This window comes from Sorex fumeus, unplaced genomic scaffold (genome assembly GCF_029834395.1).
Source record: "Sorex fumeus unplaced genomic scaffold, SorFum_2.1 ptg000028l, whole genome shotgun sequence".
In the NCBI taxonomy this organism is placed as follows: domain Eukaryota; kingdom Metazoa; phylum Chordata; class Mammalia; order Eulipotyphla; family Soricidae; genus Sorex; species Sorex fumeus.
This window is the reverse complement of record NW_026606085.1, coordinates 4,911,050-4,936,938: the sequence shown is the minus strand read 5'-3', so window position 1 is coordinate 4,936,938 and position 25,889 is coordinate 4,911,050. Positions and strand designations below refer to the sequence as shown.

The 25,889-nt window shown below is 49.4% G+C and overlaps 3 protein-coding genes and 1 non-coding gene across 4 annotated transcripts in view; 2 read left to right on the top strand and 2 right to left on the bottom strand.

Annotated features, from left to right (window-relative positions):
- Positions 1-118: 118 nt before the first annotated feature.
- Positions 119-6,922, top strand: KCNAB3 (potassium voltage-gated channel subfamily A regulatory beta subunit 3). The gene is made up of 14 exons (XM_056114884.1): positions 119-742; positions 2,044-2,087; positions 2,178-2,215; positions 2,438-2,517; positions 3,838-3,882; positions 3,963-4,007; positions 4,183-4,226; positions 4,430-4,516; positions 4,781-4,866; positions 5,012-5,132; positions 5,218-5,312; positions 5,413-5,533; positions 5,656-5,744; positions 5,964-6,922. The coding sequence occupies exons 1-14, from the start codon at positions 501-503 to the stop codon at positions 6,039-6,041; spliced, it is 1,215 nt and encodes a 404-aa protein (XP_055970859.1). The 5' UTR covers positions 119-500; the 3' UTR covers positions 6,042-6,922.
- Positions 6,923-14,017: 7,095 nt separating this feature from the next.
- Positions 14,018-14,739, top strand: RNF227 (ring finger protein 227). Its single transcript, XM_056114902.1, has 2 exons — positions 14,018-14,504; positions 14,603-14,739. The coding sequence occupies exons 1-2, from the start codon at positions 14,018-14,020 to the stop codon at positions 14,656-14,658; spliced, it is 543 nt and encodes a 180-aa protein (XP_055970877.1). The 3' UTR covers positions 14,659-14,739.
- Positions 14,740-17,985: 3,246 nt separating this feature from the next.
- CHD3 (chromodomain helicase DNA binding protein 3) overlaps positions 17,986-25,889 on the bottom strand; it is a 30,827-nt gene continuing 22,923 nt past the window's right edge. The window contains exons 27-39 of the mRNA XM_056114909.1: positions 25,422-25,507; positions 25,140-25,273; positions 24,439-24,583; positions 24,100-24,262; positions 23,865-23,986; positions 23,637-23,772; positions 23,113-23,241; positions 22,624-22,732; positions 22,104-22,236; positions 21,580-21,775; positions 20,360-20,523; positions 19,990-20,116; positions 17,986-19,293 (exon numbers count right to left, since the gene is read on the bottom strand). Of these exons, the coding sequence (XP_055970884.1) occupies positions 19,172-19,293; positions 19,990-20,116; positions 20,360-20,523; positions 21,580-21,775; positions 22,104-22,236; positions 22,624-22,732; positions 23,113-23,241; positions 23,637-23,772; positions 23,865-23,986; positions 24,100-24,262; positions 24,439-24,583; positions 25,140-25,273; positions 25,422-25,507 (1,766 nt within the window). The 3' untranslated portion in view covers positions 17,986-19,171. The remainder of the gene's footprint in view (positions 19,294-19,989; positions 20,117-20,359; positions 20,524-21,579; positions 21,776-22,103; positions 22,237-22,623; positions 22,733-23,112; positions 23,242-23,636; positions 23,773-23,864; positions 23,987-24,099; positions 24,263-24,438; positions 24,584-25,139; positions 25,274-25,421; positions 25,508-25,889) is intronic.
- On the bottom strand, positions 24,879-25,016 carry LOC130024522 (small Cajal body-specific RNA 21). The gene has a single exon (XR_008792599.1). It is a non-coding gene; the product is annotated as a small Cajal body-specific RNA 21 (non-coding RNA).

The window sequence follows — 25,889 nt, the reverse complement described above, 5'->3', positions numbered from 1 at the left end:
AGGGCTTCTGCACTTGAGTGGCAGGTTGGCGGGGAGGCGGGTTTTATGCAGATGAGGGGGCGGCGCCTGTATGTAGATGAGCCGGGCCGCCGCCGCCGGGGCGACTGGCTGGCTGCCTAGCGGTCTCGCTGCGGTTCGGCTCTAGTGGCATCTCTCCTCCGCCCCCTCGGTCCGGAGTCCCGACCCTCCGAGGATCGCCCTCGACCTTCCCTTTGCCCCATTTCTCCCGCCTCCCAGCACCTGTGTCTGGCTATCCGACTGTCTTCACTCGCCGCGCACCCCCGCCCGCGTCTCCCTCCCGCCTCCAACCCCGCGACCTCCCGCAGTCCGCCCCCGCGGCCCATCCTGCCAGTCGGCTCCCGCCGCAGCCTCCCCAGTCTTACCGCGCGCTGGGCCCGCGCCCCCGCGGCCCCGGAGTCTGTCCTCGGACTCCCCCATTCCCTCCTTCTCCCGCACGCACCCGCACCCTCAGCGCCCCTTCCCCACCCTGGCCCACCGGCATGCAGGTGTCCATCGCGTGCACCGAGCAGAACCTTCGCAGCCGGAGCAGTGAGGACCGACTGTGTGGAGCCCGGCCGGGCCCTGGGGGCGGCAATGGGGGGCCGGCCGGCGGGGGGCACGGAAATCCTCCAGGAGGAGGAGGGTCCGGCCCCAAGGTCCGGACCGCTCAGGTCCCCCGGCCCCCGGCGCCTGCTGGGGCCCTCCGAGAGAGCACCGGCCGAGGCACTGGCATGAAATACAGGTATGGGGGTGGCCGGACAGCCTGCCCCGTCTACTCCGCTTTCCTGACCCGAGGCTTCCTGGGATGACGCTAGAACCCCCTTAAACTTCGCTAAGAAAAAAAGGTTTGGGTTCATTTCACCTCTTCCCTTCACGATTCCCCCGGAGCTGGTCCCTCTCTGTGGTCGCTGCAGCCGGGATAGAACCAGGTTATGGGGGCTTAATATATTCAGCCAGACCCCCCCCCCCCCCGGGATATTCCTGAGCTCTCTCCCCTCCTTAATACCCTGGAAGGCCTGGGATGTTTGGCTCGGCTCCACCCCTGCCCCTACCCTTCCCCACCCCTTCAGGTGGAGTGCCCTTGGGTCAGTGTCCTGCGAAGGAAATCTCTTAGGTCCTGCTCAGAGTGCCTGACCCAGATAGTGTCACCACCTGCCCCACTGGCCAGGTCTCCTGCCGTATTTCTTAGTGGGGTGGGAAGTTGGACCACATTTCTTAGCTCAGTGCTGAAGAACCGGGCTAGATGGAGAAAATGGACCAAATTGCAGAGAACATCTGGGTTTTCATAACTCACAGTGTGGGAGTGGGGTGGGGGATGAGGGAGTGTGTGTGTGTGTGTGGGGGGGAATTCTACCTGGAATTGAGCAGAGATCACTCATCTAACCTGACGTTGTCCCCTGAAGAATCCAATCCCCTCTTGCGAAGCTTGGCCAACTGACTGCCTCGACAGGTGCCTTGGAAGAAGGGAACTATCTGGTTCAGATTTTATAACCCAAGAAGAGCTGAGGGAGTAGAGTGGGTAGAGGAAGGACTGGCCTTTTCTGTCATGAACCTTCCCAGGTTTTCTGCCTGTCTTTATTGGAGACCCATCTGCTGAGCCTACCCAAGGAATTTTGCCTGTCTGAGTGCATGAATTTGACTTAGTTTATCTTCCTGCTCTGGTGTCTGCCCTCTAGCATAGCACTCTGAGAGTCTTGATTTTCAAATTTTGTTATAATCACACAGACAGTCATAATCCTTCAAGCCCTTGGCTTCGCACACTACAGAAATGACTGAAATACAAACAAGATCCCAGCCAGGCGTAACATAAATCAGGCAGCACATTTCAGTGTGATAGGAAGGAAGAGAGGCATTGAACAGTGGCTCCAGAAAAAATCTTTTGTTTGTACACTTTATTCTAAGAGCATGGTGCTACCCAATTCTGTAGACCCAACTAGATCATTTCTTTGGATGAAAACACTCCGAGGCATCTCAGCTTGAAGGAGACGAATTGGGGGTTGATAATCTATGTCCCTCCCTTTCTTCTACTTCTGTGTTCTGCAGGAACCTAGGAAAGTCTGGTCTTCGGGTATCCTGTCTTGGCCTAGGTGAGTTAGAAGGAAAAAGAATTAAGAGGTTGGGTGTTCTTTCATGGTCTGCCTCCCATAGCTCTCATGCACCTGGCTTCTCTTTTCCAGGTACCTGGGTCACGTTTGGTTCTCAGATCTCGGATGAGGTATAAGTGATGGGAACCGTGGGCAGAATGAAGGGGTCTGAGGGAGCTAGAAAAGGGAAGGAATGGATAGAAATTTTAGATAACCCATGGTGAACCTGAGTAGAATGTCGAAAGGGGAGGAAAAATGGAAACCAGGGCTGAGGTATAATGGGCTAGCCTGCAGTGAGGTTGGCAATTGAGGGGCCAGTGGTTGATTTTCAATTTTTTCTTTCACTTCCCTAGATAGCAGAGGATGTGCTGACAGTAGCTTACGAGCATGGTGTAAACCTGTTTGACACGGCCGAAGTGTATGCAGCAGGACAGTAAGCACGGAGTGAAAGAGCTATTATATTTGGAAAGCGGAGAGAATATCAGGGCTTCTTCTTTCCCTCTAGATAATCCTGTAAATTCTGTTTTGTTTGGGGATATATATATATCATATATATACATATATTTGGTTTTGGGACCACACCTGACATTGCTCAGGGGTTAACTCCTGACCTGCACTCAGATATTACCCTGGTAGTGCTCAGGGGACCTTATGGGATGCTGGGGGTCGAACCTCGGTTGGCTGCATGGGCAAGGCATGCACCCTATCCACTCTACTACCTTTCCAGTCCAACAATCCTGTAAATTCTGGGAAAACTTTCTAACCTATTAGCCAGTCCACAAATTCCAAGCATTATGGGACTTGTAGTTTCAATATCCGTCTCACTCCTGAAAGGTACATTGTGCAGTCAAATTAGAATAAAACAAACAGATGTATCCTAGATGTCATTTATATGCAACTATGTGAGGATGAAGGAGCTGATTTTTCAAATATACTGCATGACACCACACCCATGGTTTCACAGTGGAATTAGTTAAAATCTGAAGTGAATTTCCCCTGCCTTTCGCTCTTCCACTCATCTTTAACACTTGACCCAAACATCAGCTCTTCTGTCCAGAGGTCACAAATTCTCATTGCTCCCAAAGCTCTTTATACTGCCTTCTGACACATGGTTCATTAATTATGGGGTTTGTGGCCATATTTTCTGCTTGGCTGGAAAATCCTCCTTCCTTGGAACATATCCTGCTTATCCGCATGCCATATCGTCCCTGTGTTTATAACTACACAGAGCCTAATACAGATTAGGCATTACTTGTGAGGTGTCATAAACATGCTCTTGAAAAGCTCAGTCTATTGGCTAAACCAAGAATTGCGTAGCAAACAAGAGCTGAGGAATATGACTAAGACTGACTATAGACTATGTTATCAGAGAACATTTTCCATAAAATCAGGCACAATCTAAGCTAAATTTGGGAGGCTAGGAGGACTTTGAAGTTTCCCAAAACTTCAATGTTGCAGAGTCAATACAAATAGTCAGAACCAGACAAGGAAGTGTTCCTATTTCCACTCCCCTCATCTCGTTCTATCCCTTCAGCACCCAGAAAAGAACTTGGTACATAGTTGATGCATAATTGGTATGTTGAATTTTTCATGAAAATTACACAACTATACCCTTTGCTCTGGGATGGGTGCAGGTGATGGTTTATACTCTACATGACAGGAAATTAATTAACAGGAAATTAAAAGTGGGGAATAAAAGGAGGAACTAAACTACCTTGGGGGTGTCAATGCTTCTATGTTGTCTTTCTTCCAGGGCTGAAAGAACCCTAGGCAACATCCTCAAAAGCAAAGGTTGGAGGTAAGACTGTTTAGGGGGGTTGCTGGAGACAGCCTTCCAAAAATCCTTTATATTGGCTCTGCCATTACTCTTTTTTCCAGGAGATCAAGCTATGTTATCACCACCAAGATTTTTTGGGGAGGACAGTAAGTAATTTCCATGCTATGGTACATGGGGTAGGGATGAGGACCGCTGTCCCCACATCTGTCATTTCAGCTTTGCATCCTACCTCTGAGGACTTGTTTGGTCCTCATGGTACTGGGCCAGCCTTGATCACCTATCTTTATCACTTCTCATTTTTTAATTTGCCTTTTTCTATAGGGCAGAAACTGAACGAGGCTTGAGCCGTAAACACATCATTGAGGGTGAGAGCTGAGACTGGGAAGCTGAAGTGGCTGGGCGTGAAAGCCAGAGGCGTTGAGAACATCCTCTGAAGCTCTGAGTTAGAGGCTTTGAATAGGAGATCTGGGATTTGGGGAGCATGGCAAGTGGGGGTGGGAAGCTGATCTTAATTTTTTAGAAAACTGAAGCTGAGGTGCTTTCTTTCTTCTCCCCAACCGTATCCTAGGCTTGCGAGGATCTCTAGAACGCCTCCAACTAGGATATGTGGACATTGTCTTCGCCAATCGTTTAGACCCCAACAGTCCCATGGAGGGTAAAACACAGTACCCCAACCCCAACAGTCATTCAGAACTCAGCACTTTCCTTACACTTCAAGGAGGAAGCCAGTGTTCACTCAGAGGTGTCCCAAGCTGCACAGTGGAGATTCAAACCCTAGGACTTTGACGGGGGGGGGGGGGGACACAAATACTAGTTCCTCTGGCCCTGTAAGATGCCTGGGCTCTGATGGGACAGGCAGATCTGGAGCACTGCATTCGAAGGGTCTGACAGTGAGGCTCTCCTTCTCCCATGTGCCTAGAGATTGTGCGAGCCATGACCTATGTCATCAACCAGGGCCTGGCCCTATACTGGGGGACATCCCGATGGGGAGCTGCAGAAATCATGGTGAGTGTGCCACCCTACTTTCCCCTGTCCTACCATTGGTTCCCATTTTTTACATGGTCATTCCAAGGCCTGCGTTACTGGGGGAGGGGTGAGGAAGAAACTGAAAGGAGTGTTCTGACCCCATCTCTTCCCCACACCAACACAGGAGGCATATTCCATGGCCAGGCAGTTCAATCTGATTCCTCCCGTGTGTGAACAAGCTGACCACCATCTGTTTCAGAGAGAAAAGGTGGAGATGCATCTGCCAGAGCTCTACCACAAGATTGGTTCGCAGCCTCCACTTGCCCATCTTCCTTTCAGCCTCTCCATCACCCAGATCCTTTCCCTCATGTACAATGCTTTTCTTCTTAGGTGTTGGTTCAGTCACCTGGTCTCCAGTGGCCTGTGGCCTGATCACTAGCAAATATGATGGACGAGTCCCAGATACCTGCAGGGCCACCATCAAGGTGAGAGATCTGGAAGCCCCAGAGAGCTGGACTGGGCTGCTTGGGCTACCGCGGTATGGGGTGGGGTAAGGGGATTTTGCTCATTCTCTCTGGCCTCCAGGGTTACCAGTGGCTCAAAGAAAAGGTGCAGAGTGAGGATGGAAAGAAGCAACAAGCCAAAGTTATGGACCTTCTCCCCATGGCTCACCAGTTAGGCTGCACTGTGGCCCAACTTGCTATTGGTAAGACTGCTCCCAAGCCTCACACTAGATGGTCCCCAGGAGGCCCCTCTTTCTCAGAGACGCTCCTGAAAGCCTGCTAACTTGCCCCCATGGGTCCGCTTTCTCTCCTATCCTGGTCCCAGCCTGGTGTCTCCGCAGCGAGGGAGTCAGCTCAGTCTTGCTGGGGGTGTCCAGTGCAGAGCAGCTGATAGAACACCTGGGCGCCCTGCAGGTGAGCTGGGAAGAGAGAGCACATCTCTTGGCCACTCCCCAGGAGACAAGTCCCCAGTGCCCACTCAGAATGGGCCTGATAGGATGACCCACTCCAGGGCCCTTACTCTGCCCGAGAGGTCCACAGCGGTGACTCTGCCACTTGGTCTCGCGGGGCTGCTCCTTTGTCCTGGAGCCTCAAGCCCCGCGCGTGCTGCGCTCTCCACCACCCCCTTCCCAGGTGCTGAGCCAGCTGACCCCGCAGACGGTGATGGAGATCGACGGGCTTCTGGGGAACAAACCGCATTCCAAAAAATAGTCCGTGGGGGCGCAGGGACCCAGACCCGTCGCGGCGGCACCCCTGAAGAACCGAGACCCGCTTTCCCACGGCCACCTCCTGCCCGCTCCGGATCCTCCAGCAGCGCCGGAGCTCGGGACGGCCCCGCCTGCCAACGAGTCCCGGCTTCGAGTAGCGACGCGCATGAACAAAGCCATATCCTCTCGCAGTGGGGCTGGAAAGAAAAAGTAGTCCTTCGCCCCGGCGGCGTTTTCCTAGGCCTTCTTGCTATTCCGGGCATGAGCTACTGGGCCGCACTTATCTGCCACCTGGTCTCGCTCCCTTCTTCCTTTCCTCAACCGCCAAGGCCCAGAGAAAAAATTTCAAGAAACATGCTGGGAACCTCCAAAGTAGAGCCTTGAAATATCAAGGGATCATAAGCTAATAAGAGAGTTATGATGTCTTATGGGACAAAAGAAATGGGGCTTTGAAGTTTTTCCGTACAAAGGAAGCCAGGCTGGTCCTGGCAGGAAGTGAATGATTCTTTTTCGGAAACCAGGACCCTGCCTCCCAGCCAGGAGGTTGAGGGCGGTTGAAACTCCATCTAGTGTTAATATTCTGTTCTGCCAAGAGTTCTGCCACAGCCTTGAGGAAGGTGGAGGGGAGTCTGTTGGCAGTCAGGGTAATCCTTGGAAAGCAAAGTTGGCAGTGCTTCGCACAAATAGTGGCATGGTCATAGCACACATGGATGGGGCTAAGGTGGAAATGTTTGAGGGGTAGATTTTTGAGCCTTCAGCAAATTTCCTCCCTGGCAGTAGAGGCCTGCATTCTTCCTCCTGGCAATAATCTTAAAGCAATAATGATTGCCCCTGCTCTGTAAGACTTCAGATGGAACTGTAAATAAAATCTCAGCTTGATCCTCACTCACCTGTGTCCGACTGAAGGCGTTGGGAGGTTAGGATCTAAGTATCTCAGTCTGGCTTGTGGACCAGCTTTCTCTCCCACACTCATTTCAGTAACCCACACCCAAACATCTCAAGCCCCAGTTTTCTTCTCTCCATCAGTAGCCATATTCCTGAAACCCAGAGATGTGGCTTTATAGTTTGTTGCTACTCCCTCTAACACTTGTCCTTGCATTGCTTTTAAAGTTATATTGGTTATACTGTCTTTAAACTTATTACTTCCTTGTTACCTGATGCCCACACACATATAAGGAACTATCTGGATGGTTTTCTTGTGACTGAGGGGGAGGGACTTTTCTAGGTTGATGCTTCCAGGGAGGACAGATAAGTGAAAATGGACTGAGATGATAGAGAAAGGATTTATTCTATTTATTTATTTGGGGGATTTTTTTGGGTGGGGGGAACATAGCTGGTGATTCTCAGGGTATTACTCCTGGCTATACACTCAGGAATTGCTCCTGGAGGTGCTCTGGGGATAGGATGCCAGGAATCAGCCGGGTTGGCTGCGTTCAAGGCAAGCACCCTACCCACTGTACTAGCTCTCCAGCCCCGAAAGGAATTATTTTAAAACAAATGAAAGATGTGATGTCAGGGTGTTAGAGTGGAAAATTAAACAGTTATGTCAGATACTGCACTTTATTCTTCCCCAAAGTATTAATTTTCCAAGGACAGGAAGTGGGTGGAAAGTTACAACCTTTAAAGATCACAAGACAGAGAAGGATGAGCTCTGCTTTTCTTAAAATACAACCTCACCATTTTCCTTCTCTCTATTCTCATCCTTCCTTGGTCCTAAAACAGAGAACAGAGTAAAACTGTTTTCCAAAAGAGAATAGTCAGCAGTATGCCATTTACTGGATTAGCAACCAACCGGATAAACTAATGAGTACTTACATCCACTCCTATCATCTCCCACTCATTTTGGAAGACTGTGGAGGAAACAAAGAGGTAAAATGTATGACTAAATTATGATTAGTTATTCTGTAACAAACATAAAGAACTTATAAATTCAAAATAGGACTCTTCAAAATAAGTGCCAAAAATAACGAAAAATAATGCACTTATTTTAATGGTGCTGCCCCATTACTCAAAACACTACAAAAAAATCCTCTTAGAGTTACTTTCAGAGGCAGCTTAGAAACCTTCTGTAATAAACCGTTTGGGGGCTGGGTAGGGCACTTGCCTTGCACACAGCTGACCTCTGCTCCATCCCTGGCACCCCAGAGGGTCCCCCTGCCTCACCAGGAGTGACCCCTTGAGTACAGAATCAGGAGTAAGCCCTGAGCACCCCTGGCTCAAAAACCACAAACGCACAAAAACAAAACAAAACAAAAAAATATTGCTTATTGTCACATCTCATTTATTCATCTTTGTTCATTAATTTTAGGAAGTGGGCTGATTGTATGCTTTGCATATGGGAGGACTATATTCTATCCTTTCTTTTTTTTTCTAAGACTGATGGAAACTTATATATGATTTTGAAAAGTCGGTTGAAAGGAATAATGGACCTCAAGGGTGAAGGTCAGCTCAGGGTTAAGACAAGTCCAGGTGGGGCTAGAGCCATAGCACAGCAGGTAGGGTGTTTGCCTTGCTCGGCCGGCCCAAGTTCGATTCCCAGCATCCCATATGGTCCCCCGAGCACCACCAGGGCTAATTCCTGAGTGCATGAGCCAGAAGTAACCCCTGTGCATCGCTGGGTGTGACCCAAAAGCAAAAAAATAAGACAAGTCCAGAAGATCCAGCCTGTCCCACAACAGCCGTGGGGCATCCGGGCCTGTCCACACGACTGTCCACACAGTCGTGCTGCTGTGTCCCCTCTGACCCCAGCCATTCCCAGATTTACACATAGGCATTGCAGCCCAACTCAGCAAACCCTCTGGAAGTTGGAATCCATCGTGACCAGGGAGTCAGCATTCTTCAGTCATGGAACAGGAGCTGGAGGAGATGACCAGTCTGGTAATAATGACCTTCTGCAGGGTGAGAAGCTAAAAAGGCAGGCAGGTCCCCATAAGTGAGCCTTCACTCCACAGCCATATGGAGTAGCCCCCGAACACTTACTACATGTGACCCAAACCCCTTCCCAACAAAAAAATTTAAAGTAATGATCAGTCAGGGATATAGCTCAGATTACTTATATATTGATTACTAATATGGTTATTGCACAAAAACACAAAGGCAAACAGGCTTCTGGACCTTACGTATGGAAGAGACAAAGCACCGCAAATTCAGGGCTGGAGCAATAGCACAGCGGGTAGGGCATTTACCTTGCATGCGGCCAACCGGGTTCGATTCCCCACATCCCATATGGTCCATCAAGCACCGCCAGGAGTAATTGCTGAGTGCAGAGCCAGGAGCAACTCCTGTGCATTGCTGAGTGTGACCCAAAAAGCCAAAAAAACCCATCCCAAATTCAGAAGAAAATATGTAGTGTTAGCAAAGTCACATCAGGTATTTGACATGGCGAGGTTGCACTGAAGTGACGATCGAGCAGGTGTACCTAGGAAAGCAAAAGGAGCTAGGGGAACGGCACACTCAAAATCCTTGTACCAGAAAGTAAGGTGCAAATGAAAAGCCTCGGAGTACCTAATTGAAGCAGAAAGGTGAGACATGGGTGGTTTCAGAACACACAGGAATGTCTAGGGCATTTTAAAAGAGTATCTTTCTCCTAAGGACAGTAGGAAACACTCTAGTTTATTGATTTTCTATTCTATCACCACCTAAATCTAGTGACTTGAAACAAATTTTTCTTTTTATGGTTTTGGGTCACATTCAGCTGTGCTCACTTATCTAGCTTTGCTCCTACCATCAGGGCTTACTCTTGGCACAGGGATCAGTCCTGGTGGGACTGAGAGACCATTATGGGGTTCCAGGGATGGAGCACAGGTTAGCCACATGCAAGGCAGGTGCCTTACCTCCTCGGCTACATCTCCAGCCCTAAAACAATTTTGTTGTTGTTTTTGAGCCAAACCTCGCATTGCTCAGGGGTCACTCCTGCTTCTGCAATCAGGGTTATTCCTGGTGATGCTTGGGGGATCACATGGGATGCTAGGGATCAAACCCCAGTCAGTAGCATGAAAAGCAAACACCTATTCGCTGTCCTATCTCCCTGCCTCCCCCCAACTCCCGAAACAAATATTTTCCCCACGATTCTGTAAACTGGGTGGGGGTTTCCTGTTTCAACCTGTTCTCATGCATGTAAATTAACAAAGCAGGACAAATTAACAAAGCAGGACAATCTAGGATGGCATCACTGGTATGTTTGGCTCTCTTTTTTTTCCTCTTTGGATCACACCCGGCAATGCACAGGAGTTATTCCTGGCTCATGCACTCAGAAATTACTCCTGTCAGTGCTTGGGGGACCATATGGGATGCTGGGAATCGAATTCGGATCAGCCGCGTGCAAGGCAAACGCCCCACCTACTGTGCTATTGCTCCAGCCCCTATGTTTGGTTCTTAAGTGCAGGCCGTAGGCTAGTAAATTTCCTTACATGGTGGTCCCAGGGCAGCTTTCCAAAAGGACAAAGACAGAAGCTACAAGGCCTCTGAAGGACAAGAATCTAGAACTCACAAATCAGTCATGCCACATTAACCCAAGTCACAGGGTTTCCAGATTCAAAGCAGAGAAGGCTAGAGAGACAATAAAGCAAGTAAGACACTTGTCTTGTATGCAGCTGATCCAGGTTTGATTCCTGACATTCCACACGATCCCCTGAGAACTGCCAGGATTGATATTTGAGCACAGAACTAGGTGAGAGCCTTGACTACAGCCAAGTGTGGTCCCCAAACAAAACAAAAACCAATCAAAGCACGGGGAATATATCCCGATTCTTTCATTCTTTCCCTTCCCTATATTGTATGATGACAGGGTTGCATACTTATTGTGGTGCCAGGGATCACAATGGTGGTGCCAGGGACTGCACTTGGTAATGTGGGGTGATGTGAGGGAAGGCAGGCAAGACATATCTCTGAGCCATGTCCCTGGACCCTAGACCCCAATTATTTTGTTTCTGGGCCACACCAATCAGTGCTCTGGAATCATTCTCCGCAGAGCATGGGTGACCATGTAGTGACAAGAATCCAACCCAGGATTCTAGCCCTCTCGCCTCTCTTCCCTGGCCTTATTGTTTTTAAACTTTAAATTTCAAATTAAGCAAATTTTATCTCCTCTATTCTCCCTCTGTTGGTATTTTTGTGACAACAAGAGTCCCGCGTAGGCTTAGTTCTGAAGTGGCACATCAGGTTGTATTGCTCACATACTTGACCATGGTGCTTCACAGGGGTCATACTCCTGGTTGTGGTTCTTGCACATCTTTCAGTTATCATGCTTGTCCTGGGCTGTATCCTTGTGAAGCCTGAAACAGCTTGTTAGCTGCCAGGCATAAACAGCAGAGCTGCCAGGATCATGCTCAACACATGCAGGCAAGACCAGGGACCAAATTCACAGTTACATGTTTGCAAGGCAGATGCTCTATCCAGAGTCATCTCCTAGATCCCCTACGACTCCAGTATTTATAGGAGAAGCATCGATATCATATTGCATAGGAACTTGAGACTATCAGATATCACTGCATTAAGTGATTTAAAACGGGCATGGTAAATATAATATGATTGGGTTTGGATCAGTGCAGAGAAGACTGCAGAAAGTCAGAATATCTATGCATAGGCTGGTTAAGATGCTTCCACTACAATGTTTCTCAACCCCCCTTCAATCATGGTCCCCTTCCAGCCTTCTTTCCTTCCTGTGCCTCCACCCCTACAGGTTGAACACCAAGTTTCATGCCATGGCTCCTCATTTATGCATTTTTCACCTGCTGCCATTTGGAATATCCTGGATTGGGGAGGAGGGTTCACATGGCCCCCAGTTGAGACATGTGGTTCTTCCAGAACCTAAGCAAGAAAGGACTGCAGCTTGGACTAGGGTGATGTACTAGATATGAAGAAAAATCGGTAAATCAGAGTAATGTTTAGGAGGTATAATAAACTTGAGACTGGTGATAAGTTGGTATAAGAGGATAAGAGGAGGAGGCCTAGGATCATATCTAGTTTCTGGAGTTGGATAAAGAAAAATAAAAGGAACACTTAAATGCACATTTGTTCAGGTAGATCATGTTTGTTTGCCTTCTTGAAGATAAATAATTGAGTTGAGCAAGAAACTTGAAAGTTGGGTCTTGGACTTGGAAGCCTTGACTATCAAACATTTTGGTAGCATTTATATAATCAGATATGCCTTAAAAGATTCATCACCATGTGAAAACATATAAATGTGAGATCTCTCAACACTTTTCCAAAGGCAAGATTATTAAAAAGGTGCTGAATTATGCAGCATCAAAGGAATTAGCTTCGTGAGCATGAATATAATACAACAGATTCATTGGGGCTAGAGAGATGTACGGAGTGTTAAAACATGTGTTTTGCATAAAGTCTGACCATGTTCAACCCCTAGCACCACTCAGCACAGAGCCAGAAGTATGCTCTGAATACAGACTGATGTAGTTCAGTGATGTAACCACCCAAGAAAAAGATTATAAATATTTTGCTTAGAAAGAATGACATGCCTTTGACCAGGGACGTGGCTTAATTGGTAGAGCACAAACCCAAGCACTTCCTGGTGTGGTCCCCATAACAACAGTGGCAAAATTTAACAAAATAAAAAGAGAATTATAGGGGGCTGGAGCGATAGCACAGCAGGTAGGGCATTTGCCTTGCACGTGGCCGACTTGGATTCAATTCTCAGCATCCCATATGGTCCCCTGAGCACCTCCAGGAGTAATTCCTGAGTGCAGAGCCAGGAGTAATCCCTGTGCATTGCTGGGTGTGACCCAAAAAGAAAAAAAAAGTATATATTAAATAATGATGGTACACCTTATAAAATTTACCCTGTAAAGTTTTAAAAACACTTAAAAAGCAAGATTAATGTGATGGTTTATTATTATCTACAAATTATATGGCAATGACACGTATTGACCAAGAAAGTGGGTTCTGAAATGTTGGATACTGACAGGTTTATTGAATACAGTATAGCTTGGGCAGACAGGATAATAAAAATATACTTACCTGAAGCTTACAACATTCTAAGCATCTTGCATATAAAAGCTCATTCAATCCTGTTATTATCCACCTTGTATAGATGAGGAAACCAAAGTCTGAGAAGCTGCTCAAAATGTTCCAATTAGTATGTAGTGGTGGTGGATTTGAACTCAAGCCAATTGGCTTTAATCTGTGCTATGAACCTCCACAACAGAACCTGGCCTGCAGGTCCACGAGAAGAGGCAGAAGGCAGCTGGGGCTAGGTGTGGTCTAATGACGGAATGTGGGCTGAGTATTAGATCCTGTTTACCCGTGGGGGAAGTCAGACCCCTGAGTCAGAATTCATGCTGGGAGCTTTGCTGAAATCATCATGATGTGTGGGTGTCCAGGCCTGGCCATTCCCGAAGCAAAGGATTCCCAACATACCTAAAGCCATGGTTCTTGGGATCTAGGTCTCTCCTTAGGCTGAGATGTCAGCAGGAGTTGTGCAGTTGGAGAGAACAAATATGTATTATAGTAAGGAGAACTGAGGAAAGAATGAGTCACTGCTAGGCATCATTAGCCCCAATGTCAAGACCTCCCACGAAAGCTTGGTCTTCACTGGGGTTGTGAAATGACGGGCTGAAGCAATGGGAGCGTGGGAACACCTACTCCAGAGGCTGAGGGCTGGGGAGCAGAAAGAGACCTGGGGATTTGCACACAGTAGAAGAAAGGCGTGTTACCTAGAGTTGAGGGACGAAGGAAGGCAAGGAGGAACCACGGGGTGGTTTGCCTCCCACGGCCCAGATCCTAGTATCACTTGGGCAACCTCCCATCGCTAACATTCCAGGCCTCCCGCCTCCACCGCCTCCATGCATGCCAAAAAAGGGAGCGGCTCGGTCACGTTCTGACCACCGTCAGACGTCCCAAGGGGCGGGGGCTCCCTGTTAAAAGGGCCAAGAAGGCGCGGCGCGAGCCCCAAAAGCCGACCCGCGCCACGAGGAGGGATAGCAGCTCTTCTCCGAGCGACGCCCCTGCCGCCGCAATCGGACCATGCAGATTCTGATGAGGGTGCCATCTCTCCCCGAGCGGGACGAGCTGGACTGCAACATCTGCTACCTGCCCTTCAACCTCGAGGGCCGCGCGCCCCGCCGCCTGCCCGGCACGGCGCGCGCCCGCTGCGGCCACACGCTCTGCACCGCTTGTCTGCGCGAGCTGGCGGCGCGCGGCGACGGCGCCGGGCCGGCCGCGCGCGTGGTGCGCCTGCGCCGCGTCGTCACGTGCCCCTTCTGCCGCGCGCCCACTCCGCTCCCGCGCGGCGGGGTCGCGGACGTCGCGATCGACTCCGAGGTCTGGTCGCGGCTGGAGAAACGGGCGCCGGCCGCCAGCGATGCCGCCGAGGCGGGGAGCGGCGAGGCCCCAGACGGCAGCGACGCGACGGCGGCGGCGCCCAGGGGCGCGGGCTGGCGCGCGCTGCGGCGGGTCTGGGGCGCCCTGCAGGCCTCCTCGAGGCGCTGGCGCCGGCAGCTGCCCTGCCACGGTGAGGGGGGCACCCACGGGCACGGCGGGGGCGGGGGCGGCGCCCAGGAAGGCAGGGCGCGACGCTTTCATCCCCTTTCCCAATCTTTCTTTCCCTAGTGCTGTACTGTCCGGAGATCAAGGACTTGGCCCACATGACGAGCTGCACGCTGTAACGGAGGGCCCGGGAAGCCGAAGGCCCGAGGAAGGTGGGAGCTGCAATCCTGGACCTGGCAGCCAGATGCCAGAACTACCCCTCGCAGCCTGCATTGACATGATGAGGGAGTTGAGCCAAGGGCAGGAGAACACGCAGGAAGGTGGTTGATGTTAAGCTAGGGAGGCTCCTAGCCGATTTCCCCCATCTTCTGACTGCCAGATTTTTGTATTCGCGTCTTACACTCCACCATCCCGGAGTGGCCTAGAATGGTTGAAACACACTATGTTCCCGGGGGAAGATGGCAGACTTTCCGTAGCTGTGACTTTGGCTTTTGTCCAGGGCAGCTCTGTGTGGGAGCAATAGCAATTCTGTGTCCATGCCTTTTTTTTTTTTTAAATAGATGGAAAGGCTAGTTTTCATGTGTTAATCTCATTTTCCAGCATGTGCCGAGCTGGCTGAAAAGAGTTCTATTGTCCGCTCAGTACTGGTAAGGCTTACCTTTCCCCCTAACCCAGTACTGTGTTTCTAAAACTATTGCAAAGCTTCTTTGTCCTATGAGGGCATTTATGAGGCATCATCAAGAATAAAAGGTAAAGGGACCAAACAATTGCAAGCCTTAAAATATTTATTTTTCTGTTTTGTAATATTTGGGAGCAGATGGTCGGGCCACACTCAGTGGTGCTCAGGGCTTACTCCTCTCTGCTCAGGGATCACTCCTGCTTGGCTCAAGGGACCATATGTGGTACCAGGGGTTAAACCCAGTCGACCACATGCAAGGCAACAACCCTACCTGCTGTACTATTACTCCAGCCCCCTGGAGCAAAAGCACAGCGGGTAGGGCATTTGCCTTGTATGTGGCAGACGGGGATTTAATTCCCCCGCCCCTCTCAGAGCCCCACAAGCTACTGAGTATCTCGCCCGCAGGGCAAAGCCTGGCAAGCTACCTGTGATGTATTCGATATGCTAAAAACAGTAACAACAAGTCACAGTAAACTTTTCAATTTTTATTTATCTTTTGGTGTTTGGACCATACCCGGTGGTGCTCAGACTGTATGAGGTGTTGAGTATCAAACCAGGGTCAACCATGTGCAAGGCAAGTGCCTTAACCCCTGTACCATCTCTCTAGTCCCCAAAGGTTCTAAACTTTTGATATCTTGGTTATCTTTACATTACGGGAACATACTATTGAAAAAATAACACAATTTTAAACTTGTGTTTCATGATCAGAAATCAAGTATTTTATGCCATGGTTTCCATTGTTTAATCCTCTAAATATCTTACATTAGTATAATCAGGGACCAATAGCAGCAGTATCACTGGGAACTTATTGGAGTGCAGAATTTCAGAAATGGACTTCAGAGTCTGTCAATCAGAATTTGTATTTTAACAAGAATCCCAGATGGTGTGTCCACATAGAAAAAAAAAATGAAGGGGCTAGATTTGCCTTGCATGCAGCCTTGCATGCAGCTGACCCGGGTTCAATTCCCAGCACCCCATATGGTCCCCTGAGCACTTCCAGGAGTAATTTCTGAGTTCATGAGCTAGGCGCATTGTGCATTGCCAAGTGTGACCCAAAAAGCACAAAATAAACAACTAGAATTTGGGGCTGGAGAGATAGATAGCACAGCGGGTAGGGCATTTGCCTTGCACGGGGCCGACTGGGGTTCGATTCCCAGCATCCAATATGGTCCTCTGAGCACCGGCCGGGAGTAATTCCTGAGTGCATGAGCCAGGAGTAACCCCTGTGCATTGCTGGGTGTGACCCAAAAAGCAAAAAAATAAAAAGAAGCTGAGTGACAGTACAGGAATTAAGTCACCCCTGAGCATCACTGAATATATGGCCCAAAAATCCAAAAGAAAAAAATTAAGCATTGTTTCAGGTCCTAGACTCTAGGACTTTACCATGTCTTGGTGGGATATGTAAAACACAATTGGTACGGGGCCAGGGTGATGACTCAAAGGACTGAAGCACATACTTGACATGCTGGAGTCTCAGGGCTTTTCCCAGGTCCTAAGCACAGCCGAGGGTACCTCATCTGCCAAAATGCCATTTGCAGTACAGAAGATGTTTGCCTAGCACACAGCCAACTAAGGTTTGATCCCTGGTATCACATACGTCCCCCTAGCCCTGCCAAGGCATGGAGATAATCCCAGAGCACAGAGATAGGAGTAGGTCTTGAGCACCACCACGTGTGACCTCCCCTCACCCTTCCAAAGAAAGCCAGTTGGTATAAATCAGTGTTTCTCAATCTTTTCTAACTGTGACCCACTTTTAATCTTGTTTCCTTCCTATGGATCCCCCATCCTAACTGTGGGCTCCCTAATCATGGCTGTGGCCACTCGTTTGTGGAATTTTCAGCTGGGGGCCCCCCTTTGAGAAACACTGGAATAAATGATGAACCTTATCAGAGGTTCTAAAGTAACACTCTGTTATGAAGAAATCTAAATTCTTTGTATTTTCTTGTTTGTTATATTGCATTTTCCTGAGTCAAAAGTGTGAACTTTTAAGTACAACTTCAGACTGTATAATCAGTATTTTGACAGTTTTCTCTTTGACTTGATTGTTCCTTCGTTTGAGGGTCCTTCCTCAGCATTCTACCCAGGGTAGCCCCTTTCCTCACCAGGGTATATGAGTTTTCATTGCTTTTTATTATTGTGTTGTACATATCCTTCATTAAAGTGTAAGCTGTATGAGAACAATGACTAATGAATGGCTGCTATTTACAGAGCCAGTGTTACTGTACAGTATTTATTCAATAAATTTTTTAATCTTTTCTTAATATGTCTCGAATTAAGTTCCGGTGTCTCATCCATAGAGCTCTGCTTGTGAGCTATATATCTCAAGTGTCTGACCCTTCAGATCTCTGACAGCCTGTGCAGATAAGACCTCAGCCCCATGAGGGGGGTAAAAAAAAGCCTGTGTTGTACGCTCTTGGAACTGAACCCACGGGGCTATAGTGACCTCTACTGACTCTGAGGGGGACTGAGCAATTTGTAGGTTGAAAGGAGGACCAAAGGATAAATGGAAAGCCGTTCCGAATCTCATCGTCGTCTCTCCCACTTCCCTTCTTTGGGTAAGCCATGCCGTCTCTCTGATTTCAACCTTGGGCCCAGCTAGGGATCCTGCTGCTCACCACCCTTCTCTACACTGAGCTTTACACACAGGGGTTGGGAGGAGACTTGGAGATTTAGTAGCTGACCCAAGAAATAAGAATAAGGAAAACTCACAAGATTTTTAAAAGAGAAAAAGATGGGATACTATGAAATGACAGAAAGCAACACCCTTTCTTATCTTTCCCCCCAAATAAAGAACTCCCATACTCAAAAAAAAATACAACAGCACACGGAAAGGAAAGTATAATTTATATGTACAACCAATAAACCTGATACAGAAGAGGGGATTGGGACAGACCAGGAACGGGTGTAAAGAGACGGGGAAGGGGGCAGCAAGAAAGTGAAGGGGCAGTGAAGAGGAAGTGGGGGGTTCGCCATGCAAACTGCCACTCTCCTGGCCCCTCCTGGAGAGGACAGTGTGCCCGTCTCTCTCCAGTCTGCCCTCCACTGTTTTGCTCTGGTCCCAAGACAAGGTAGTCTCCCCCCTCCCCCCACCAGTAGGCCCCCTGCCCCCCGCCCCCACCCCCCGCCTGAACCACTCATATTCAGTCCTTATCCTGGCCTTCAGGATGGAAGGTAGAAGTCTTCCAAGAACCCGAGCTCCAGAACTAAGGGAGTCCACAATTGGCCTGCTGCTGCCTCCCACTCTTTCTAGGTTATTTTGGTCCCTAGGACAGATTGGGAGGGCTCCTCTTTGGCTTGAGGGAATATCACTCAATATCCTTGGGGGGTGGGGGGGTCATCCTTGTTCCCCAGGGAGGGGGAAATTCCCAACACAAGATGCCAGTACGCAGGAGGTAACAGCCAGTGAATGGCGCCTTTATTCTCAGGCAGAACAGCAATTGACTCCCTCCCTTGTAGCTGCTCCACTCTCTTATCTGGGGAGAGGTAGGGGGAGAAACATGCAGCCACCCCTCCTCTTCCCTTCCTCCCCCTCCCAGGACTCACTTCGTCCCTCTCTAAAGTCCCCCTTCTCTCTTCAGAGTTCTTTTCCCCACCAAAGTTTCTGAAGGCCAAGCAAGGCTAATACCCCACTTCTGCAGGAGATGAAGCTTACATTGCAGGAATAAAGACTGGGGAGGCTTCACCTCATTCCTCCCCACAACCATTTATTAGGAAGCTGTGTATGTTTGGCGGCAGGGGACAAAGGGACTTGGAAGGCCCTGCTAATACCACTTCCCTATTCAGACCTCTTCTCACCAACACTGTCTTCAAAGCATGGTGGGAAAGGTACAGGGGAGTGAACAAAGAGAACAGGCCCTTCTTGAAGAGAAGAGTTGTAGAGGGGTAAAGGGGCTACTAGCCCAGTGGTGGCCCAAGGGGTGGGGAAGGTGGAGGATTGGCAGCAGGCATCAGAGCCTGAGCTGGGGGTCGGCCTCGGGGACGCGGCCTGGCTGAAGGGCAGGCATGGGATCCAGTCAGTCGTCTATACAGATCACCTCCCCGGTTCGGGGCTCCTTCCGATCCAGCCCGTCTGACACCAATGCCCCCACCATTTCCTTCTCCTTCTTCACCAGCACTGGAGGGCCGTTGGTGGCGGCTGTTTAGGAAGGGAGTAAGGAAGGATCAATCCCTACTTCAGTCCCAACGATGGCTTTCTGGCTATAAAATACACTTACTATAGGTCATTTCATGCTGCTTCCAAGTTTCCGGAGTATGAGAGAGAAGATAGTGAGAGTTCTCTCACTGTGATCCTCTCCCTGAGATTACCCCCATGTCGCACGATGAAAACATATTCCAACTCTCACTATATGCCACCCCCCTTCTGATATCCCTGAAGTAAAATAAAAAGGAGGCTTCGGTAAGCGATATCACGTGACAGAGTCAATGAAGTCTTGGATGAGGTTTCTAATGATGGGAATGGAAATGAAGTTAAAGGGATTGGAGGACCAAGGAACTAGCTCAAAGGGCTCTCGTGCTTTGCATGTGGAAGTCCCAGGTTCAACGAACCCGGCACCACAAGATCCCCTGAGCACCACCAGAAACGATCTAAGCACTTAGCTGGAGTAGCCACCATGCACTTCCAGGTGTGGCCCAAATACTTAAAAAAAATAGAGAAAACCAGAAAAAGGGAAGGGAAGAGCAAAGCCCAGGCAATTTCTCCTCACAAAACACTGGCTACTTCCAAGGAAATGTGATGGGCTAAAGCAGTAAAGCAGTAAAAGGGCAGCTGAGCATGGATGAAACTCGGAAAAGAAGGAATGGGAGAGCAAGGAGCAGGAAGCCACCAGCTGACCTGTTATGAAGGACCCTGCAGGCATCTGGCTGTAATTGGCGCCTGCGGCGGCCAGGGCCCCTACGGATGCGGCACTGAAGACTGCCCCGTACCCCGGAGGTGTGGCGTAGGGACCCGGGGGGAAGGCCTGGAATAGAAAAGTAAGTGGCAGTCAGAGAATCTGTAGCCTCCGAGCGTTAAAGAAGCTGTTCAGGAGCTACTATGGGCTGAACTTGAGAACTACCGAGGGAGGTAACATACAGGCAAGGGAGACTCAAGCGTGGTGTGTTCGAGCAAGTTGTTTTCCATATTGTATAGGATGCTGATGGACGTGTTTGTATGTGTACAGGAGTTCCAATAGGGAAAACAAGTTAGGGGGAAAGAGGGTTACCGGTGTGGGGTGAGGCTCCGTGCCCTTGCTGGCCAGCCGGCTGAGAATGCTGCGCTCGGACATCTGAAGGCGGGCTGCGATGGGGGGTATTCGGGACAGCGTGGCTGGCAGGCGGGTCACGTCTGCCTTCATGTCGCTCAGCAACTCCTCCAGCTGGTTCAGAACTGGGGCCCGGGCCACGGAGAAAGAAGGGCAAGAGAAAGACGGAAAGGGAAAGATGGAGCCAGGAAAAGAGATGAAGAGTCAGATAGATATAGTCAGAGAAGGAAAGAGAACAGTGCCAAAGAACCAGAGACCAAGAAAATGACAGAAGTAGACAGAAAAAGAGAGCAATTTAGGAAAAGGGGTAAGTATGAGGTAAAGAGGCAGAGAGTCCAGATTACCAGAGGACAGACAGAGATAAAGGAAAAGGAACGTGGAGAAAAGGGAAATGGGGAAGACATTGGAAAACATGGGGGCAGGGAGTTGTCAGAACATCCCATACTGGAAGACTGAGGTTTGGGGGTTGGGGATAACGGGGAGGAAACAGTCAGGAGGTATGGGAAGTGGGAAGTGGTGTCAAAGATCTAAAGAACTAAGATTTTAATGTCTAAGGATGGGGGTTAAAGGTTGGCATTACAAATATAAGGAATTACAATAGGAACCAAGGGGACTAGACTACATCAGGCATCAGGTAGGATTAACTGGTTAGAGAACTTCGGAATTTAATCTAATATTATTAGGGTAGGAGGGTGTGGGAGCAAGGGTTGAAGGTCCAAGGGAAATTTCATGGGAGATGTTCAGAGCATGGGATGGAGGTAGTTACTGCCTCATGAGGTGAATGAAAATGTAAGGGAATGTGATCTGCAGGGTTGGGGGGAAAGACTTTTGTAGGCTACAAATAGGTCAGGCCCCAGAAAGAGTGCTATTAGCAATATGGCACAAAATGTTCAGTGTAACATTCTACCCAATGAAGGGTACATGGCAGTCCCCAAAATCTGGGGGGGCAGGTCCCTCAATGTCAATGTGAAGACTTTTAGGCATAGATAAGGACTGGCTGCACAAGTTCTAAAGGCTAAAAACCAAGTGATGCCAGATGCTAGGGTGGGGTTAGAGGTTGGAGGGGGGGTTGGTTCAGAGGGTAAAGGGGTCACAGGGGTGGGAAGATTTTAAGGGGTGCGGGGTGAAGACTTACGCAGCGTTGTGGGCCCTCCCCCGCGCGGGGCCGCCGCGGCCCTTACCCTTGTGCAGGACAGCGTTGGCCGGCTTGTTCCCCGCCAGCGACTCCTTGGAGAGGTGCTGGTGGCTCTCGGCCAGGCACTCGGCCTCGGCGAAGCGGGCATGGAGGGCCATGGCGGGGTGTGCCGGCTCCTGTGATAGGTTCAGGTAGGCCGCCCGCCGCAGCTGCTCCTCAATCACCAGCGCCTGCTCCAGGAGCTGAGGCATGGAGAAGCGAATGCAGAAGGAGCTGTCAGCAGTAGTCGAGTGGATGGGGGGGCGGGGTGGGGGACCACATGCAGTAGTGGAGTACCATACTGTCCTCACTGCTAATTTACAACAATCCCGGCTTCATACAAAAACTGCTACAAGCCCAGCATCAAACCCCAAACTAGACCACAATGCCAACCGCAAGGCTAAGCTCCCATCCTGGCCTCAGCCCTCTCCTCAACTGTGGAGGCATTAATCTTCTAGATTCCAGTAAGATTTGGTTTAACTTCTGATCTAACCTCCTCTCCAATAATATTCTTTCCGCCCTCATCCTCACCTTGAATCTCCGGGCCAGAAACTTATTTTTCATCTCCAGAAAGTTCCCTTTATTGGCTTCAGTTTTAAATGGTTCATTGATAATGGCAAATTGAGCATCATTCTGGATGTCCTGCCACCGTGCATAGCCATGGCTGTAGATATACAAGGAGACCATCAAGGAACATACAGGGACAGGCTGGAGCTATGAACTCTTTTGTCTTTTGACCTGATCACTCCAAAGTGTGGCATAGGGGCCAGGGTGATAGCTGAAAGAGCTGGAGCACATGTCTGTCAGGTAGAGGGTCAATGGGTTCAGTACCCGGCACCACACAGCATCCCTAGCACAGCTGGGTGTGTCCGTGGTGGCACTCAAACCGGTGGAGGACAACTCCCACTAAAAAGCAAGCACCAAATATGGCACTCAATCCCTTCCCTGGTTTTGGACTGGTCTCTATAGTTCCCTTCTCTCCAAATTCTTTCCCTCCCATACCGAGCACTGCCCCCGCCCCCTCCCACCTTGCATTTGAATCAAAGGATACAGGACAATCCCAGCCAAAAGCCAATAATCATGTCGTCGATGCCAGATTTCATTAAGTTTCCCCGAGGAAATAGCTGCCCGTTCTTCATTCTGCCACAAAGTATGAAGCTCTGAAGAGAGAACAGTAGGTGAATGAGAAATCAGGAGTTTGCTGACCACATTCAGTCCAACAAAGAAGTTTAGATTAGGGAATTCAATAGTGGTAGAGGACTAAGGGCTTTATAAAATGAATTTAAGTAAACATCAGATTGGGGGTTAAAAGTAAAATTAGTTACAAATAAGGCATAAGTTAGAGTTAAGAATAAAGTCAAAATTAAATTTGGAATCAGGAGAATACTTAAGTTCATCTGAGAACAAGACTAGGAACAGCATTCCCTATTCATTAGAAGCTTCAATAGGAATTAAAGGCAATAGAAAGCCTCAGGCAAAATAACAAACCCATGAGAACGAGAAAATGCCAGCGAAGAAAAATGGTAATGAGGCGCCTCACCTGTGAAACCACCATCTGCAATATTGAACATGAACCGAGGCTTTTCTGACTTCTCTTCCCGTCTCCCATTGGACCGTGGCTCGTCACGAGGAGGCCCAGGTCGAAGCTCCCTGTCCCCTTTGATATCTTCTGCTAGGACAGACAGGGCAGTGCTCATAGAGGCAGTCCTTGGCAGTCCTCTGCCAGATCCCGTTACTACTCCCTATACTGTACTGGCTCTTGGAATAACTACCCAGGATCCAGGAATTTGGTCCCCCAGACTCTGCTGCCCATAATTCCTCCTGGTAGTTAGATGTCCAGTCCTTCCACCCATTACCGCTCTTGCCCAAATCCCGTTTCCCCCTCCAGTCTCTCCCTATGTTCCTATCCATCCAAGAGCTTCTCCTTCCCCCTTGCTCTTGACATCAACACTGTGGTGCTGGAGGGGGTAAAGGATAGGACAGGAAGATGTAATCCTCATCCCCTCACCCCAGAAGAGGGAGCCCCAAAGACTAAGCTCTCATCACCCGAGGCCATGGACCCACCTGACTTTTCTCTATCCCCCTGGTACCCAAGTTCAGGCTCTATCTCTCCAGGTAGCCCTGGAACCTCATCTTCTTGAGGTGTCTTTCTTGGTTCCAGCCGCTCCCCAAGTGATGGGGTTGGGCTGGGGGCATCAGCCTGGAAGAAGACAACAGTCAGGATAAACTGGAGGCTCCCAGGCCTCCAATACCCTTTTGCTTCTTTCAGGGAAGCTAGCAGCTGCCACTTACCTCTGTCTCCATCTTTTCCCCAGTTTTGCTATTTTTCTCTGGATTCTCCTCCTGGTTTTCCACTTCGTCCTTCTCAAGAGGTGTCCTTATGCCATCTCCTTTCTCACTTGGAGCTGGAGTTGCTAAGGAAAAAGGCAGAGTGAAGAAGGCATAAGCTTTCCCAGCCTGATTCTAATTCTCTGTAACTGCTAGAATCTGGTCCCATCTGTCTCTCCCACCATCCTGACCCGATTACCAGGTTTAGAGGTACAAGGACTATTTGCAGCAGAAGCCTCTGGTGTAGTGGGAGATGTTTTGGTAGGAGAGGAGGCTCTGGAGGAGCGCTTAGAGTCTGCACTGGGGTCAGGCATCAACTCAGGCATGGACCAGCGCCCGTTGATGTGCTCAAACTCCTGTACCTGAGGCGGGCAGGGGAGTTGTAGGGACAAGAATCAGCTCCAGACACTGGGCACACAGGAAGCTCCAATTCCTGATTCATTCTACACCAATCTGAGTTCAGAACTCAGGATACAAGATTTAGGAAGGACAGCACCGGCAACCTAACAATTGGGGTGAGTGAGGAAAAGACTGATACCTTCTTCTTGACAAGGGACATGACTCCAATCCTGGTCAACACTTGCTGACGACTTAGTCCCTCACGAGGAACCCCATCTGCAAAGGTTTCAGAGCCATCTGCCCCAGGCTCACAGAGATGGCGCATGAACAGAGACACATAGGCCCTAAGGAGTATGGAATGGGAAAGGGGTTAGAAGAGCTTTAGGAAGATCACAGAGCACTCGTGGGGGTTGGGACAATAGCAGTACTTTACCTTTGAGTTCTAAAACTCTCTGGGTGCCTCTAGTACTCCTCCCTGCTCTAAATCTCACATTATCAGTCCTACAAATATTAACACCCTGATCAATTTATCTCTTTATATTCCGCCATCTCCTCGGCTTTGCGATTTTGTTCCCAGGCCCCATCAGTCAGATTTTCATCCTTTCCACCAGCTCCTCTGCCAGGTGATCTTGGGAAAGTAGATGTATGGCAGGGATAGCCCAGGTGAGGCTTATTTCTTGACCACCCCTCCTACTAGGCAAGAAGCCCTGCCTCCGCTCTAGGCTCGTCTGAGGGGAGGTGGAGCAGGCTGAGTCCACCCCCCAGGAAATCGAGCCATACACTGGCTCAGAGCATGATGGTCAGCTGAGTAAGATTACATCATCTGGGGCCAAGGGGAAGAAAGTAATACCCAAGGTCTCAGTCTTCCACTCAACTGGGCCTTGTTTCACCCACACTCACTTGAACTCCTTTTCGGTCTTGCCCCTCAAGTCCCGCACCAGCCACTGAGTGGTGAAGGCATCCTGTGGGGGCATTCCCCAGCGCATTACAGCATTGAGGAACGCCTTCCGCTGACGCGTGTTAAATCCCAATACCTACGATGAAGACAGCGAAGGAAAGGACAATGAATATCGAGGAGATTTGTCTTGCTCCTTTCAATCCTCAGGGACTCAGCCCCAACTTTCAGCCATCTGCACTTCACTGTCTCTGTGGGGAACTTGGGGATCTGGGCTCAGCTCTTACCTCAATGTTGCCCCCAACTCGAGCCAGCAGTGGAGGCAGGGGCTTATCCTTTTCATTCCGGAGCTGCCTCTTTGACTGGCGGCGCCCTGGGGAAAGTCACCCTGGTTAGTGAAGACTGAAAAAGACTGAAATATCTTTTGATCTTTCCCAGCATCCCCTTCCCACCAGACAGAGGGCACAGGGAAGGCCTGTTTCGTGTCTGAGATCTCCCAAATTTTCTGCCATGCACTATCAGTGTTACTAACTCAGTAGACCTAAAAGAATCAATTGATACTGAAGGACTGGTATGATTCATCAATATTACTGGTGAGACTATAAAATGATGTAAGCTTTCTTGATCTTTCATCCAGACACGTCAGCTTGTATGGCTAAATACTTCAAGTTTTAATGGTGGGGGTGCAGGAGATATCTTAAAAGGGCTGGTGTGTGGGCCAAGTTCAATCCCTGGCAACACTATGGTCTGTTGAG

What these genes read in the sequence shown, in the direction of transcription:
- KCNAB3 (XM_056114884.1), top strand. Translation starts at nt 501, where the DNA reads ATGCAGGTGTCCATCGCGTGCACCGAGCAGAACCTTCGCAGCCGGAGC. An exon ending in CTCAAAAGCAAAGGTTGGAG is followed by an intron (nt 3,883 to 3,962) that starts GTAAGACTGTTT and finishes TCTTTTTTCCAG; the next exon opens with GAGATCAAGCTATGTTATCA. An exon ending in AGAGCTCTACCACAAGATTG is followed by an intron (nt 5,133 to 5,217) that starts GTTCGCAGCCTC and finishes TTTTCTTCTTAG; the next exon opens with GTGTTGGTTCAGTCACCTGG.
- RNF227 (XM_056114902.1), top strand. Translation starts at nt 14,018, where the DNA reads ATGCAGATTCTGATGAGGGTGCCATCTCTCCCCGAGCGGGACGAGCTG. An exon ending in CCGGCAGCTGCCCTGCCACG is followed by an intron (nt 14,505 to 14,602) that starts GTGAGGGGGGCA and finishes TTCTTTCCCTAG; the next exon opens with TGCTGTACTGTCCGGAGATC.